General features: G+C 28.4%; 1 protein-coding gene and 1 non-coding gene across 2 annotated transcripts; both read left to right on the forward strand.

Annotated features, from left to right (window-relative positions):
• Positions 1-7,399: 7,399 nt before the first annotated feature.
• Positions 7,400-7,473, forward strand: TRNAI-AAU (transfer RNA isoleucine (anticodon AAU)). Its single transcript has one exon. It is a non-coding gene; the product is annotated as a tRNA-Ile (tRNA).
• A 9,552-nt stretch (positions 7,474-17,025) lies between these two features.
• Positions 17,026-18,332, forward strand: LOC125829902 (protein BIG GRAIN 1-like E). The gene has a single exon (XM_049509124.1). The coding sequence runs from the start codon at positions 17,070-17,072 to the stop codon at positions 18,021-18,023; it is 954 nt and encodes a 317-aa protein (XP_049365081.1). The 5' UTR covers positions 17,026-17,069; the 3' UTR covers positions 18,024-18,332.
• Positions 18,333-19,607: the final 1,275 nt, after the last annotated feature.

The raw sequence follows: 19,607 nt of genomic DNA on the forward strand, positions 1-19,607 counted from the left end.
TTCTTTTTTTCGATTTTGAACGAAATATTATGAAGAAAAAAAAAAGTAAAATATTTTTTTTTTTCTAAATTTGTTTTGCCATAAAAGACTATGTGTTATAAGACAATATAATGTAATTATATATATATATATATATGGTTTTTGTTGTTCCCTCTTCTACTTTACATCTTCTTATTCTTAGGGTAAGGGTAATAGATTTAATGTCTTTGAAATCTAATGGTTCCCTAGTCAAGAAGAAAAGAGGAAAAAAGACTTTTGTTTTACTATCTTGAGGTATTTCAGAATTTATTTTTTCGATTAATCTAGATTAGTATCGTGGAGGGCCCATTTAAAAGAAAGTCGCGTTGTTCAAACTAGATTATTTTCTTTCATTTATCAAGGCTTGAATTAGACATTTTTGTTTGCTTCGGTAATATATTATAAATTTGTTTTTATTATTAATTTTATCATGGCTTTTTTACTATTGTATTCTCTTGTCTTAATTACTTGCTTTTAAAATGCTTTACTTGAGCCGAGACTACTCTATTCGTATTTAAAATATTTTTTACGAGATAGAGATAAGATCTGCATGCATATCATTCCTCAAATCTCATTTGTAGATTACATTGTGTATGTTAACTGTAGGTATGCAACTTTTCTTATGTATACGTTGATGAATCTTCTTATTTATTTTTTCCGTATATTTGCTTCTTTATATTCTGAATCCGTTTGAAGAAAAAATAAAAATAGCCCTCCTACTAAGATGAATGAATTCTCTATCTATCAATCACATCCGCTTGTGGTAGAAAAAGATTGCTCCTTTGTTGTTGTTTTTCTTGGAAAACTAAGTGGTGACCGATACTTTTCTTTCAAAAGATTTAGTTGTAATTTGTAAGGTCCTTTCATACTGCAAAAATATTTTACTTTATACCAAGCTTTTAACCTTTTAATGGCTCTTTAATTTGTTTTCTTTAAAATATGTAATGGATGAGCAAATTAAAGATGTATGTGTGGTGTGTGTGTGTGTGTTGGGTTGGGGGAGGGTGGGGTGGGGGTGGGCGTGGGGGGGGGGGGGTTAAAGGGAGGAGAAACCAAACTAATTGGGGGGTGAAACTCTCAAGAAAAAGTGATAGTTATATTTTTCTATCAAGACGATCACCATCTATGCGTTAAAACAGACTTAGTTGAGTAGATTCTAATAGTTAAGGGTGGAAAAAAGGAACAACTTATTATAGTTGGCATAAATGAAAAAGAGGGTAGAAAAATGGAGCAACATGTGATAATTTTGATAAGAAAAAGAAACAACTGATAGGTCAAATGTCAAACTCGTAAAATAGTGACAATTCTATTTTTCTATCTAAACTATCACCATCTATTAAAACAAGCTTAGTTAAACGAGAAAAAGTGAACAACTTATAGTTTATAAGCTTAATTAGGTTCAGAGTGTGCTTTTATACGTAGATGATGATGGTTCATATAAAAAAAAACAAATGATAGTTAAATGTGACATCCCGATTTAAGATAAACAGTTTCACATTGGTAAAACATATGAGAGATGTTGGGTTATAAGTAAGCAGGTCTTACCCATCAATGACGTGTTTCAAGTAAGCAGGTCTTACCCACTAATGACGCATTTTAAAGACGTACAGACCTATGCCCAAAGCGGACAATATCACTAGCATGAGCCAGGATGGACTGTTACATTAAGGTGTGAAACTTGTGAAAAAAATATCAATTTTTAATATGTTTTTGATTATTAATTCCAACTATAATTTGGTATAGTCAAGAAGTTATTTTTGGTTAACAATCTTTAAACTTTTTTTAGAGTGCAACTAACTTTGGGACATGACACATAATTATTTTTTTCAAATTGAAATTCAGTTATGGAATAAGTTTAAAATATGTTCTATATATACACTTAATTAATGTTTAGATGTGTTTGTTGTCTATCTTAAGAATTAGTGGGAAACATAAGTGCATCGGAGTTTTGGATAAGCAACACAAATATTTATTATGGTGTGATCTATTCGTTATATATTTGAATCGTGATAATAGTCATTAATATATTTATGTTAGAATAAATTGTCTACTCGACATTATGTTCCTTAGACATTTCTCCCCCAAATTTTACATAAACACAATATTTTATGTATCAGATCTACCTTTTATGTATTCAATGTCTATCTTAAAACATATCGATATCATAATCTCAATTACTAACTTGATCGTTATCAAAATGAATAAATAAATTAGTGACTCGATAAAAAATTGCTACCACTAATAGTATTCGAGTTCCATTGAACTGAAACACTTAATTGAAAAAGACAATACGCGAAAGCGGATTTATGATTTAAAATTTATAAATACAAATTAAGTCTCTGCCTCCAGCCCTTACTATACATTGAATCTAACTCTAAAATCTCTATCACAAACGTTCAATTTTTTGAAAGTTCAACTTCTATACGCAGATACTGAAATATTAATTTTGTAGTATCCAATTCAATTACCTATAAAATGTTAGAGATATAATTGATATGCCCAAAATTTAATTTCACATCTAAATTTTGAGCATATTTTTATTAACATTTGCTTGTTATTGAACCTATGAAATCGCAGTTCGAAACTCTTTTTTGTTATGCATAGTTCCTCCTTTGTTTGCCGTTGGAAAGCTGAAAACAGATAATATTGGAACTCTTTTTGCTAGGTATATAAAGCCTAATAATTTTAGTAAATATTGTAATAATTTTGTACCCAAAAATAAATAATTATGAAATCACACACTAATAAGTGATTTGATCTCTTCTACAGGATTAAATTATTTTTTTATTTGTTAATTAAATTAGAGAATTTTATTAGTCAAATAACTATTAGTTTAATCAAATATTATTATTTTTATTAGGACAAACAATATGATTATTTATCATGAAAAAATTATTTTTTTTATTTTAAAAAATTAAATAAATTATATTTCTTGATTTATTAAAAGGGAACTTATAAGTTAGAATCCAATTTGGAATTGGATTAGCAAATAAGTCCACAAAGGAGGTTATGGAAGCATTACCTATTTGGAATGGAATTTCATTTTTCCAAAATTGGACATAATGTGGAAAGTCCATAAATTGTTGCTTTTTATCAGCCATCATAATCCATTAACAATAGGATTTGATTTATCATGAAAATTTTAATTATATTAGGTTTGTATCTAAGTAACTTACCATCTTAATCATATAGAAAAAAATAAGGGAAAATTACGCAGTTAAACAAACTTATACTACTTAATTACTCGTTATAGCTATAATTTGCTATAATTACGTATACCACTCGCAACTAACATTATACATTAATTATGTGGGCTGACTTCGAGTTTGTATAATTAGCCACGTTTGTATATGTATAATAATTCGCCAGAATATACAAATACATATGTATAATATATAATTATCTAACAAATATACATATATAATTCACATTTCTCCCACTCTATGCCCTCTCTCGCTCGCCTCTCACCTCCCTCTCCCAATCTGGCTCGCCTCTCTCCTCCCTCTCCCAATCTCGCTTGCCATATATACAAATGCATATGTATAATATACAATTATCTAACCGATATACATATACAATTCACCTCTCTCCCACTCTCTGCCCTCTCTTGCTAGCCTCTCTCCTCCCTCTCCCAATCTCGCTCGCCTCTCTCCTCCCTCTCCTAATCTCGCTCGCCTCTCTCCTCCCTCTCCCAATCTCACTTGCCATATATACAAATACATATGTATAATATATAATTATCTAATCAATATACATATGCAATTCACCTCTCTCCCACTCTTTGCCCTCTCTCTCTCGCCTCTCTCATCTCTCTCCCAGTCTCGCTCACCTCTCTCCTCCCTATAACATGTAGCTACGAATTGTAATTATCAAACTATAGCTCTGGAGAATAATTAGGCTATTTTTGAGTGGCTATATAAATAATATTATATAAATGGTGTTGAAAAATACTATTATAAACAGGATCTTCTAATAAAAAAAAATATACACAGAATCAAACTCTTAAATCATTATCACGTAGAATTGCAGGAATTTAAATTTTACACGCAGACAATAAAAAAGTGGTGTATTTTTTCTAAGAGAAGCATCGGTACAAAACTTTTGATGGACAATACGACACAGTCTATCAGAAAAATCAAACTACTTTATCTTTTAAATGAAATCACCAACGTAGTCTACCAATTATTTCTTAAATTTGAAAAAAAAGTCATGATATGAAATAAACTATAGACGTAGTCGGTTTGTCAATATAAATACATATTTTCATATAAAATTATTGACGATATTTGTAAGTTAATTAACCTTCTTTTCCCGCAGTCAGTCCCATAGTTAACTATTTGATTTGTTACATGGAAAATAACATTCATAATACTCTCTATTTTATTTAGTAGAAAAGGATTTAAGGAACCTCACGAAAATTATTTTATCCAGAGATGACTAATTTCAATGTTTTAAGTTTTAGTAAAATTAGTAACCAAATATGGAATAATGCAATACTAAATTTTTATTTGTGATAACTTATGTTTGTACCCTTGTTATTATTAGGGCTAAATTTGTGAATTCAAAAAAAAAAGAAAAAGGAATTAGGTGCCCCATCAATTAATTATGTTCCTCTTTTTCTATACAAGTATACATTGTTTATGGAATTGGAGAGAATATAGAGTTTATGATCTAAAATAAACCCTAACATGATATTGTTTAGAAGGAATAAAAGTATATTATCATGATAATGGATAAAAATGGATAGTTTCTATTCTTGTTGTTGTTAGTTTTCTTGTCTCAAGAATCAAGGGAGGGAATTTTAATTTATAGGAAAAACAAGAAGATAAGTACGTGTTGGGATAAAAAAGATCTCTTTATTTTTAATTCAGTAAAAATAAGTGAAATGGTCATTTTGTGATTGTTTATTAATATGTAGTCACTATTTGAAATGTAATAAGGAAATAGTAAGTTTTGAATGCAAAAAAAAGAGAGAGGAAGATATAAGACATAAATCGATATTTAAATTTGATCTTAATTGATAAGTAAGCATTTTAATTTTAAGAGTGTATCTAGACACTTTTGAGTTTGGACAACTAAACACTCCAGCTCGACCCTCCTTCTCCTATCTCTCATGGACACCCGACACTGAATGAAGTGAAATATAAACTTTTTTTAAAAATAAGTGCTACTGGGATATAATATATTTTTGAAAATAAAACAATTGGAAACACTTTTAAAAAAATTAGACAAATACTATTGGATACTAAAAAATATTTTTTAAATGTATTGATCAAACACAGACTAATTCTCATCGAAAAAAAAAACACTTTTTCAACATTAATTAATTTTAAAATTTTGGTTAAACATCAACAATAATATTAATCCATAAATTATTCTCTTAAAAGCAACATTCGTACGCAATTTTTTTTTGTCAGATATACAGTTCATCTTTGCTTTTTTATTAGCTAAGAAAGAAAGAATATTTGCTTTTTTTCCTTAATGTTCTTGCCTTAGGAAAATGATCTTTGAGAATACCTACTGACCTTCGAACTTCATATATTCTCGTTTAAAGTCATGTTTTCAAATTAAAGAATTGTAAGTGCGTCATATTATGTATAATTACATTTTTCTAATATTTTTTTAACGTACCTCTACTTCTTCCTTAATGTTCTTGCCTTAGGAAAATGATCTTTAAGAATACCTACTAACCTTCAATCTTCATATCTTCTCGTCTAAAGTCATGTTCTCAAATTAAAGAACTGTAAGTGTGTCATATTATATATAATCACATTTTTCTAATATTTTTTGACGTACATCTACCTCTTCAAATCCACCAAACCTTTTATCATACATGTTCATAACTTAATTGCTACAATATGTAGTCATGTTCAATTACTTTAATGAAACAAAATATACTCTCATAATTTTGTGGTATACTCCACTACATTGTAAGGAATTTTATACTACACAATAGTCCCACAAAGTTCACAAGAAAAATAATAGTTACGTACTAATCATTATTTTATATGTATATTACCATAGCAAAAACAATTTTTGACGGCGATTAATATACACATTGTGTTAAAACCTTTACCAGCATTAATTCATATACTTGTTATTAGATCCAATGTCGCTATATGCTTTAGGGACATTTACAAAGAGTGTTAATTGACACTAAAAATACATATTTAGCGATAATTAAGCTATTATTATTAATTATTAATTATCGCTAAAGATTATTTTTAATTCAGTGTGTGTATATATACATTAAATTATACACCAACAATATTAAGATCCCTTGATTGTATTAGAAATTGTCCAAGGACAAAGCAAAGGTAAAGATTCTAGTATTCTAGGTAGCATCTACCTACTAATAGTTGAGTTAATTAAAAAGAAATAGTACAGACAATATAGTTTCATCATAAAAGAAAAAAAATAGTGAAAATTATATTGAAACCCTAAAAAGTAAAATTCTTGCAAATCAACTATTTCGATTTTAGGGTCATTTACAAATGTTATATATAATTTATACGATATGTTAAAGGATATAAGTTTTAAACGTATTTCTTTCTTTATTAATATAATTATTGTGTCCAATCAAACTACGTCTCTGAAAAATGGAAAAAAAAAAACTATGAAATAGTTTACATGAAGTCAAAAACCAAAAAAAAATTGATTGAAGGAAAGAAGGGTCCACAATATAATTATACAAATCGTTTTCTTATTGGCAAAATCCCTTTGGCTCCTTTCATTTTATTTCATGTCAACAAACATAGAAAAGATGTCTTCGTTATTTTATGGAGGTAGTCATCACATACATGTATGAACTAATATTTGTTTTGCGAGTTTCACATTTTAATTATCGATGATTAGTTGGGGCTTTCGATTAGAAAAAAATGTGGTGCGGGTTCATCTCTCTCGACCAACATTTTTTGTTTTTTTGTTTTTTTTTTTAGTGCCCCCAGAAATTCTTGGATTTCTTGCAATATGAGATTCTCAACCTGCAATGTCCGATAATGGCGCTGAAGTAGTGAATCTATCGGCACCATAGCACTATCTCTTCTTTAGCTTTAACTTGAACGCACGTGACTCACTCGACCGAAAGAGCTACATATTTATCTATTTGAAATATCATTATTTATGTATTAAGATATACGTAGTTAAATAGATGATGATACTTGATTAGATAGAAAACGAAAATAGTTGAGTCTAGTCAGTTTTCAAGTGTTTTTTAATATATAAATGATGATAATTCAAGTAGAAAAAGAGACTGATAGTTAAGATGCATAAAACTCATGAAAAGATAATAATTAAATATGTTTATGATCATTAAATATATGTCATTTGCCTTTTATTAATCTTTGATGCGATTGTCAACATTTAGTAAAAGTGATCGATTGGCCCATTAGCTCAGTTGGTTAGTGCGTCGTGCTAATAACGCGAAGGTCGCAGGTTCGAGACCTGCATGGGCCATCATTTTTAATAATACCTTTTTCTAGTACGAGAGGATCGGGAAAGATATGTCTCATTATTTTTAATGACAACATTTTTTAGTACGATAGAACCAGGAAAGATATGCCTCATTATTTTAAAAATTACTCTTTTTTAAATACGAGATGATCGGAAAAGACATGCCTTTAGTGTACCAGTTATCGTGCCTAGAACTTTTGATGTATTTCTTGATGTTTAATTAGGCCCAAAACAAAGTCTTGCACCAAAATTGAAGCGTTTATTCTGCTGGGCTCTCAGCCCATTGAAGTACACAACCTTAGTTACTCGTTTTTGTGATATTTTTACTGATATGACTTATCAAGATTGATTTCAGATATTTTCTTAATTATGTTATCGATTTGACAAGACCTAATTTCAGACACTCTTTATTGAACTTGTAATCTTAGCAAAGCTTCAAATATATTACGGTTTGTCAAGACCAACTTCAAATATAATATTTTTTTACTAAAGTTACGACCTTGACAAAGTCAAACTTCAGACATTTTCACATAATGAAATCGGGACATTTATTTAGCTAAGCTTCATGAATTTTCGCGTGAAGTTCATATGAACAAAGTTTTAACCAGAGTCGTCAACTTGTTCTTCGAATTTCAACAACCAAACACACAATTCATTATCCAAATCTATCTCGAATAAGCTTAAACTTGGAACATAAGCTCCATATATCACACACGTATAATATTGTATATCAAATTTTAAGCATTGTCACCAAAAATATATAAAATGTATATCAGATGTATAATGTTGCATATCGAACTTTTGAACACTACTAATAAAAAATAATAATAGTAATTTAAAGTATGCAAATAAAAACATAAAAAAAATTGACTATATAAATACAATATAGTGTCATGAGTTGTACTTTATCCCTTTTTTATCAAGTCCTTTTCCCCTTTTATGCAACAAAAAAAATGTATATATACCACACCCAAAACTAACTATTAAAAAGATAAACTCATAACCAAACTTTTATCAATTAATTCTTTATTATGGACATCTCAAAAAAGCCATTTTAGTTTATCATTTGGCATATATATAATAAAATAAAATAAAATACCAATTATTATTAGTGGTTGATAAATTTGTGGTTGAAAAACATGTTTGATTTTATCTTATTAGTTGTCAATAATGTTAGATGCTGTTCCAATTTAATAATTAGACAATGTAAAAATAGTAATAAAGGCAGACATAAAATCATAAAACAGTATTTGTGACCATATATTGTCTATAAAAATAACAAGAAAAATCCAATCCTATATTGTCATATTAATTGATTGACAAGTTTTTTTTTTTCTTTTTTCTTTCTAAATACATTGATTCTTCCAAAGATGAGGGACAAACAACACATTCTTTTTATCCAGATAAGGTAGGATTTGATTTCTTTGTGGTCTTTTTTCTTATCAAGAATTTATATTGAATTGGTTGAATCATCTTATCTAATAAATAGTTTAAATTATTACAGATTAGACCAGTAAATTATTACGCTTTCTTTACCGGATGGATGCTTTAAAATCGATTTATTAAATGTTATCTTTTGATCACTTTTTTTTTTCAATAAAATGATTGGTTAGGACTTCGAGGTACGATATGTGTTGTTTTCCTTTATATAGACTTTGGTTGAAAAACATTTTGTTTAGTTTTCAAATATAATAGATACATATACGGGTGTACCTTATTGAATTGTATGACTCATCTCTTTGATTTAGCATCGAATTGAATTATATGAATCATTTTATTTAAAATTTAAGTTGTAGAATAACTTTAATAATTTTGATTTAATTGTATAAGTCTGACCATAGTGGCTTTATTTTAAACATTGTTTTTATCTTTTTTAAAAAATTATTACGTATAAATTGTTGATTTAGAACATAATTATTCAAAAGAATATCAAAATTCACAAGGGATAATACATAAACAACCACTCAAACTTGCACTCAGATGCTTAGTTGACAAATGAGATCTCCAACTTTCAGTATGCACATTTTGACACTTCAACTCGTCTTACTATGTCAAATGAACACTCCAACTTACAAAATGATCATCTAGAGGCACCTTCAAAATTTATGTGTCACGTCATCGTCGACGGATTTCCACAAGACACATTGGGCACGAGTTGAAATGTTTAGTTGTCAGTTATCACTTGTCAATTGAGACTAAATTAATAAGGTGTCTAGATATGCACTCTCAAAACTGTAATGCTTAACAATGAAAGAAGGAAATTCAGTTAGAGCGAGAGTTGCTCTCTTGAAAAATCTGTGCTTACACAATTACCATTCGTGTTGTGCTTTCGATCCGGATTTGCAATGCGACTTTCCATTCTACTTAATTATGTTAAAAGCAAATTAAAATATATATTTATATATTATACATGTTTATAAGTTTCAAATCCTAATTTTACCGGCTTTATTTATAGTTTTAAACTAATAAATAAGGAGACAACTATTTTCCAACAAAATACATGTAAGTGGATATTATAACGCCACGTGTGAAAAGTAAGTTGGTAGTCTTTTCAAATAATAAAATCGTATAACAAGTACCTTTTTTCTATTTCACTTTTAATTGCTTTGAAGTTGCGCTCGTGCGTATTATCCCCACTTGTTGAGTTATTTGGGAGTTCGAAACCTAAATGACATGAAAAAAAAATCAAATGAATCGAAATAATGAAAAAAATAAAAAAAATCACCCAAATTACCTATAGCGTAATTTTTAATGTGTTATAAATGACATAGTTAACGATACATGTGGAATGGTTAATAGATAGTCGAATTATGTTTTGGGTTGCTTGGTCGAAATACAACCTTAATCGTTAAACACCCCCCCCCCCCCCAAAGTATTATTGTTTAACGAATTTTATATATAAATCTCAGGGTGAATTCATATTAAGGTATTTCCTGATAGATCATGCATGCATGTATCAAAATCATGTTTCGTAAGTGTTTTCAAAAAGAGTTTCAAGTGGCAGTATATATAAGAAAAAAAAATGAGCAGATTAAGTCCGTGACAAATTATTATCATTTTGTGAGTATCGTATTTAAATGAAGATTTTGATTATCTAATCCGTCGGTTGATATTTACCTCATTTTGATTCATCAAACTAATTGATCCATTTAAAAAATGGATTGATTTGAGCAAAATATGTGACCCAAATATTATATCTGTGAGAAACCTGTTCAAATAAATTGTTTAGCTTATCTTGACTCAGATTATCTCAATCCAAGTAATATTTACGAATTAATGACCCACCTTTATTAACACCTTCAATCCATTTCAACTTTCAAAACTCGCTTATTTGACATCTCTATTGCAATATATATATATTATTTGTGCAATTTAAAAGATTTTAGGACTAACAAATAGTTTTGGGCTTAGTTTCCCTTTAAGACGTTCATGTCCAGTTTGGTCTCATCATTGGGCCCTTTGGTGGGCTTCTAAACAACCAACTACACTAATTCTGATAAGTAATAAGTAAGTTCAATCAATCAAGGACAGTACTAGGACAACAAGTGTGATCGAATTCGCGATATAAATGTTATTTTAGTTATATAAATAAATAAAAATAGGTTTTTGCAAGTTTATGTTTTCTATTTAAATGATAAGTTTGCATATGAAATCATTTTTGCTCGAATTCACTATAATATATTTGTATCATATAATAATTGAATAATTTATTTAGAGAGAATATTTCATATTAAATCCGCACACATTTTCCACAATATAGTCAAGTACATTAATGGTACTTTGCATCTATGTTGATTGAGAGGTTTTCCTTTTATAATCATGGAGTTCAGATTAATTTGTACTTACTTTTACTGCAAGTATCTGTTTACCTCTCGCCAACACATAGACAACGGAAAAGTACTAATCACCTTTTGCTGTTTTTTCTTTCTGATGGATTTTGAATAAGAGACCTCGTGATTTTCAAACACTCATGGACTATATTAGGTCACACCCTTGAATGTTGTTGGCTTAGAGTTTTGAATTCACCTAGTCTGAATAGATACAAGAGAGTCTCGGTGTCGGTGAAACTCGAGATCTTATAAAATGTAGTACTATTAAAATCTTATGGTATGTGATTCCTCCTTCTTTGCCTTTGGTCCATAGAACATGATCTATAACATTTTAAACATGGATAAGTAGTCCCACGAACACCATAACTCATGGACCAAATAACAAAAGATATTTTTGCATGTTTATTTTCTCTATTTAAATGGTAACTTTGCATATGAAATCATTTTTGCTCGAATTCACTATAATATATTTGTATCATATAATAATTGAATAATTTATTTAGAGAGAATATTTCATATTAAATTCGCACACATTTTCCACAATATAGTCAAGTACATTAATGGTACTTTGCATCTATGTTGATTGAGAGGTTTTCCTTTTATAATCATGGAGTTCAGATTAATTTGTACTTATTTTTACTGCAAGTATCTGTTTACCTCTCGCCAACACATATACAACGGAAAAGTACTAATCACCTTTTGTTGTTTTTTCTTTCTGATGGATTTTGAATAAGAGACCTCGTGATTTTCAAACACTCATGGACTATATTAGATCACACCCTTGAATGTTGTTGGCTTAGAGTTTTGAATTCACCTAGTCTGAATAGATACAAGAGAGTCTCGGTGTCGGTGAAACTCGAGATCTTATAAAATGTAGTATTATTAAAATCTTATGGTATGTGATTCCTCCTTCTTTGCCTTTGGTCCATAGAACATGATCTATAACATTTTAAACATGGATAAGTAGTCCCACAAACACCATAACTCATGGACCAATCTTGATTCCTCCATTGTATGGAATTATTATTAGTGAAAAGTCCATATGATCTAAAAAAAACTAAGGGAACAGATGGGGACTTTAGGAGAACAATAACCATGGAATTTAACTTTATATATAAGTGGTGTAAACTAAAAGAAAGCTACACTAACATGTCTCCTTTTTTGTATTTTGATTCATTAGAATCTAAGTAACATACAAAAGGGAGGGAGGCAAAAGTGGGGCCTTATTGACACATGTTGAATTGTCATTGGTTTTGAAAAAACATGGTTATGACCAATTGGGCCAAAGAGATAGTGCCCACACAAATTGAATCATAGCCTATTGGACTTTCCTCTTTGTGGGCTTTAATGACACTTAGATATGAAACAACTCTATCACTTAATTAATACTTTTGATCATCCTTACCCATGAAATAGCTAACATCCTCATTCCTTATTATCCACATGCATCATAGAGTCTTATAGATAATAATAATAATAATAATAATAATAATAATAATAATAATAATAATAAAAAAGTGATATGTTATCGATAGGAACCTAGGATCTATCAGAAATAGTTTATCTGCCTCACAAAGATAAGAGTAAGGCCTACATACGTCCTACTCTTCATACTTCATTTGTGGAATCACACTGAATATGTTATTGTTGTTGTTTGTTATCAATATGGATACATAAGGTAAATAATAATCCAATACCATTGCATAAATCAAGAACAAGGTAAAAGAGGAGATAATATGATTCATGCTTAATATGAAATCTAATAAATAAGAAGTCCAAGCCACATCTACTAACTAATTTTATAAAATCCAATAGCTTAAAATATGTATATTCTTTCAAATAAGTTCTTTTTAGATTTTATTTTTCCTAATAGGGTTTTATTTGATGTGCACTCATATTAAATCTTTCACCAAGTTATAAAAAAAAACACGAAAATTTGATTAAATATAGGAGGATAATAACAAAATCATGCTATCCAATCAAATGGATATAGCTAGAATCACCAAATAAAGTCAATATTTTGGACCAACAAATATAGAAAAAAAAAATGGAGTTGTCAAAAATAGAATCGTATATATACTACTACAAAACAGGAATTAGCGACAGACAAAATTTCATAACTAAATATTAAAAAATTCATGTTAATCCCATTTAGCAATGGATTATCGACGAATTATATGAAAATTTTATTAGGTAGGAACCCAAAAAATTCCGTAGCTAATTCCATATTTTTTTATCGCGATGCTGATTAACATATCAAAGAAAATAACAAAAAGATTGGGATGTGGATAGTGACACTGCAAAGTCACTTGCTGAAAGCTCAATGCAATTAGTTAGATAAAGATGAAAATGCCAGGAAATTTTGGAAGTGAATGTTCAAAAAATAAATTCTATATATTGACATATATTATAAATTAAATTATATATTTTTGTGACTTTTATACGCTAAAAGTTGACAATACAATGATCTGTAAGAAAGATGTCATGATCACATCTAAAATTAACTAAGTAGATGTTATTATCTTTGGTCCCAAATATTAATTGTCTTTGTCAAATTAAATTTGCAGTAAATATAATAAGATGTTTTAGAAAAAAAAAGTACTTTTAAAAAAAATAAATCCATTATTCTTCCAATTAGTGATACATTAATTAAATAAGATTTTTATGTTGAAATAAAAGATAATTTAGACAAATATTCTTACAAATTAAGACAATCAAAACAGTTTATAAACATTTATTTATTTATAGTACCAAAAGTGTTTATAAAACAAAATCAACTAAAACTCATAAGTTGGTCGCCTCTAACTTATGATTTTAATTACAACGGGTAAGTATTTCTGGTTTGATCATACATTTTACAATTATACCCCTACTATATTTTGAGTCATCACCAAAATACTACTATTTATAACATAACTTTAAAAGAGAAATAAAAAATAATTTAGATTAATAATCGTCTAAGACAAATAATATAGATTGTAAATTTGTTTTTTATTTTTCACATATCCACGTTGGTATTAATATTTATATGAGATGAATGGTGACATTATTGGACTTTAATAAAAACCTATTTGCCCAATGCAAATCATCATGTATGATAAATATATTTGGACCATCACATCTTTAATGGACTTTAATAATAAGACGTACGTGTGTTGAGTTGTGAAAATAAAATTGGATGCTTTAATCCAACATATAATAATGTGGCCAACACTAAATTAAAGTATGGGACCTCCACCCTCTATAAATGCCCTAATTAAGATATTTCTTGAGTAATTAGAAAGAAGACAAAAAACGACTTATTAAATAATTGAAAATTTTAAGTTATCAAAATTCGAATATAATAAAATATTACATTTTTTGTATTATTTTTGAATAATGAATGAATACTTTGGTGTTTGTATATATATAATAATAGAATTTCTATTGTCTTAAAGCGCACAAATTAAAGAAATCCTATTATTATATATATATATATATACAAACACCAAAAGTATTCATTGATGGTGTTTGTTCGATTGTTATACTAAAAGAATGCAACGAACAACTAATTTTGTCGTTAAATTACAAAGATTGGTTGTTAATTTTATATGACAATTTGTAAAACTATTTTGTTAGACACGAGATATTTAACGATAATTTTCATAATGTTTTTTTTTTTTTATCTATTTTTGTGTGTCTCTCGGACATGACATTTTATGGTATTTATGTGCACCTATCATACGTAGAACTATAAATTCATGAGCAAATTCTAGTTTTTCAAATATTTATTTCTATCTACTAAATTATTATTATTTTTAAATAATCAAAAAGGGATTAAAAAAAAGTTATTTTGAAAAGTGGTGAATCTTGGATGATTTTTACTTTTTTTGGGTGGATCAAATTAGAGAACCCCACAATAATTAAGAAAGCTAATCTCCCAAAAATGCATGCTTAATTAGGACTTTATCTTCTTCAAACAAATGACAATCAATAAGACAAGACTTTGCCTAATTATTGAAGTTAATTAACCTCATATATCCACTAATTTGGCAACTTTTTACCAAATAACCCTTCAATAGTGTATTTCTACTATGGTGCATATTATACAACAACAGAAATAATAACACATTCAGAAAAAATTTACAAATTATGAAATATGAGAAAAGTAGAGCGTATATAATTTAATCCTTATATATTAGATGGAGAAAGAATGTTTTTGATAGACGCTGGATGATATTGAGTTATATTTTGTCAGGCCACAATCACTTCAATCTGAACCTATCATGGTTTTTTTCAGCTTTCATAAACTCCTTTTTCTTCTCTATCAAATATTGGAGGACACAATATATAAAGTTGTCAGAAATAATATGTCTCATGCTAGTAGTAATATTATTCTTGGGTTATTCCTTTTTTTTTTCTAAGAATAAAAATCATCAAAAATAAATCCTAAGTATCTTTAAAGAAGGAGTAATTTATATAGGTGTATTTTCCATCCTTTTGTTTTATGTATAAATAACAATAGTGTTCAGGTTAAATTTGTGCGCACTTCAAGGGGTTCAGATAAACTCCCTTAACAAAAAATTATATTATATATATAAGATTAGAATGATTTTTCATGAGTTATTTTTTTATATTTTGAATCATCTCGACTCGATCTAATGAGTATATGCATAGGATAACTTTTATCCATCAAAATGTTAGTAAATGGAAGAATTGGTACTTTAGCTTCTTTTTTTTTGTCTTTGTTGAGAAAAAAAAACTATATTTGATTCTTCTTCAATTCCCTTTTCCTTTTATTGTGACATGAATGTTGAAACATGAATTATAGGAATTTATCTTTTTTCATCTTTATTTGGTTTTTTTGGTGGGGGTCTAGGGAAGAAAAAAAATCATGGTACACACCCTTTATTAACACTAGTTGAAAGCAAATATCCCACTAAAAAAAGGCTTATCAGAATCCAAGAATACACATTTCCATGCCCCCCATGATGCTTACAAAAATTTATGGATGTCAAAGCATAAGAAGGATAAAAAAAGCTTATATTATATATTTTTCCGGTGTTTCTGATACTCGCTTTGAAGTCTGATTTAAAAAAAATATATATATTATACCTTTATCGAGTTAAGTCATATGCATTGACGATATAAAATATCTATACAATTAATTTATTATCAGCAAATTAATTATCATAGGTGGATTTCCAAAAATAATAATATTAACTATAACATAATAAAATGATAACTAATGTTATCATAAATTACTATGATAATATAAAATATTTAAATATTTATGTGTATAACTTAAATCCTATCGTCATATCTCAATGCATTACTATATAAAAAAAGAGTTCAAAAATACTCATATTATATATATCGTCAGCATAAGAAAATTTTACATTATCTATATATTTATCAAATAATACTTTTTTTATGTTCAAGGTTACAAGTCACAACATATAAAGAGACTTACATATAGATATTATTTTGGTAATTTTAAATTCTTTATGCTAAGTATGTATAATTGTATATTAGTTAGACTCTATAAAAACTCACCTTAGCAACCATAACTCCAAATAATTTCTAAAGCAAACCCCTCCCTCATGCATGTCCCTTTCTATAATAACCCTAAAACACCTCATGTTTTCTCTTCACAACCACACAAATTGATCTCTCATTTCAACATCCTTCATATATTTTTTTCTACTTTTAAATACATTTAACACTCAAAATCTTTCATATCTTCATCTTGATTTTCTTTTGATATACACCTTTTTTTTAGTACTCATCATGTCCATTACTAATGAAAAAATGTCCAAGAAAATTATCCAATGTAGGAATAATTCAGGAGAGATTGATGTTTTTGAGGCTGCAAATTATTTCTCTACAACACATGAAGATTATTACAACAACAATCAAAATTTTCACAACAACAAGAAAAATTTGAGAGGTGGAAGAATGAGTTTTGATATGCCTATGATGGGAAATTCTTCATCACTTCTAGTTCCAACACAAACAACAACTTATAATAATCAACAACATCATCATCATCATATTATGGATCATCAAAAACCAATTATGATGAAACAAAAAGATCAAAAGAAGTATAAACAACCAAGTTCACCAGGAGGAAGACTTGCTAGTTTCTTGAATTCACTCTTCAATCAAACATCATCAAAGAAAAAGAAATCATTGAAAGATATTCAAGAAGATGATCAAAGCCCAAGTGGAAGAAGGAAAAGAAGAAGTAGTATTAGTCACTTTAGCTTTAGAAGCTCAAGTAATATTAATACTACTACTAATACTATTAATAGTACTACTAATACTACTAATAGTACAAGTAGTGATTCAAAATCATCATCAAATAGTGGATTTAGAACTCCACCTCCTTGTGCACCTACTCCAACAAAATCCTATAAAGATTTCAAAAGTTTTGCATATGGTGATCAACATCACAAGAAAATCAATATCACTAGTGATTATTCTTGGTTGGATGAGAAGTTGAGCAAGAATAATGGAGTTTATAATAAGAATAATACAAACAATGGATTGTTAGAGAAAAACAAGACATATAACAAAATTGTTGATGTTGTTGATGATGGAGATAGTGATTCAAGTTCTGATTTGTTTGATTTGCCAAATATTGACTTGGATTACTATTCATCAAGTGGTTTACCAGTTTATGAGACTACACATATGGATAACATCAAAAGGAGTGCACCAATTTCAAGCTGCGCAATTTGAAAGGGGAGTCTTGATGCAACAACAAAAAATTACGTCACAAAATCAAGAGGCGTATAATAGTTTGAATGTGGTGATCCGGACCATCTAATTCAAACCATTGTGCATAGCAGAAGCTTAGTGCATCATATTTGTTTTTGCTTTACAAAATACTCATATTGAGTTTTATGTTATTTTATTTTTTTGTGGTTGATATTTAGAGCCATAAAAAAGAAAGTCTTGATTTTCTTGTCAGGATATGGCCATAGATTTGCCATTTTTTTTATTTTTTTTTTTGTGATTCTTTAGAAGTTTTTGCAAAGCTTTTTACTGTGTGTACAGTTTGAAATGTCTTCTTTGCCTTGACTTTTAGTGCTATGGGAGTGTAAGCACATCATGTGTCCACCACTATAACAACTTTGATATAATTATGCATGATTATTATTATGGATTTTTTACAATATCTCATGATGAAAAAACCAACCATAGTCATTATAACATATATCCCTATTAATTATCTTTTGACTTTAGTGATAAGCATTAACAGATAAGATTAATTCAAATTATGAAAACTTGATAGAGTTAGTTGTTTATAATGATTAAGTTACCAACTATATGACATTGTTGATGTGTCAACCACAACCATCACATATCTCGAAGACTCGAACGTGTAATCACGCTAGTAAAGTCTAAAAAGAGTGGTGTGTAGGCAAATCTTACTCTTACTTTATGAAGATAAAAGAATTGTTTCTGATATACCTGACCTAGACTCAAGTAAAGCAACATTATTAATCTGCCATTTCATTATATTCTATTCGATGCTCGTTTAAGTATAATTAGAGTTTTGCATTTGAAATTTTGAATATATTCCCCCTCCCTTTTTTGAACACTCTTCTCCCTTCCACACGAAAATCAGTGGTGAAACTAGATTTTTAATTTTTATCGAGGGAACTTTAAAGAAATATGAAATATTTTTCATATATATAATATATATTTCTCAATGCAGGGAATTTAATTAAACCCCTTTCAATAAATTTGATTAGTTGATTTTCTAACCATGGATACTGAGGTACATGTACACTTGGCTGTTTTTCTTTTCTTAAAAAAGATAAAAAAAAAAAAAAAAAAAAAGATAAAGGGAATGTGTACGGACAAAAGAATGTACCTAGAGCTCTATATATAATATAATATATAAAATAATAGAGTAAATAAGATCACTTCTAGGGTTATAATTAATTAATTAGATCTTTGTTATAATTAATGACACACCACTTTGTCTAATCAAAGACACAAAGCACTATAAAATCATGCAAATCTATTCCATAATCCAAGTTAAAGGAACTACATATTAATAAAGACAAAGAATCTAGGCCCAACCTTGATTTATTTATGCATAAAATAAAAATGACCAAGAATTAAAGCATGATATACATAATCAAAGAAGAGAGACAATTAAACAAAATATCAAAGGGAAAGGCAATTTATGTTTTTGTGATTATTCTAAAGGTCAAAAGGGGTCCAAAAAACTAATGACTAATTAAAGAAGAATGGACAAATTTAAAGGTAAAGGACTAGGTTTTGATAATTATTAGCAATAATAATCTTGGA

The sequence above is a fragment of the Solanum verrucosum genome, unplaced genomic scaffold, assembly GCF_900185275.1.
Source record: "Solanum verrucosum unplaced genomic scaffold, falcon-dt-bn FXZP01000008.1, whole genome shotgun sequence".
Taxonomy (NCBI): domain Eukaryota; kingdom Viridiplantae; phylum Streptophyta; class Magnoliopsida; order Solanales; family Solanaceae; genus Solanum; species Solanum verrucosum.

Bases quoted from the DNA above. Each gene is read 5' to 3' on its own strand.
- LOC125829902 (XM_049509124.1), top strand. From the start codon at position 17,070: ATGTCCATTACTAATGAAAAAATGTCCAAGAAAATTATCCAATGTAGG.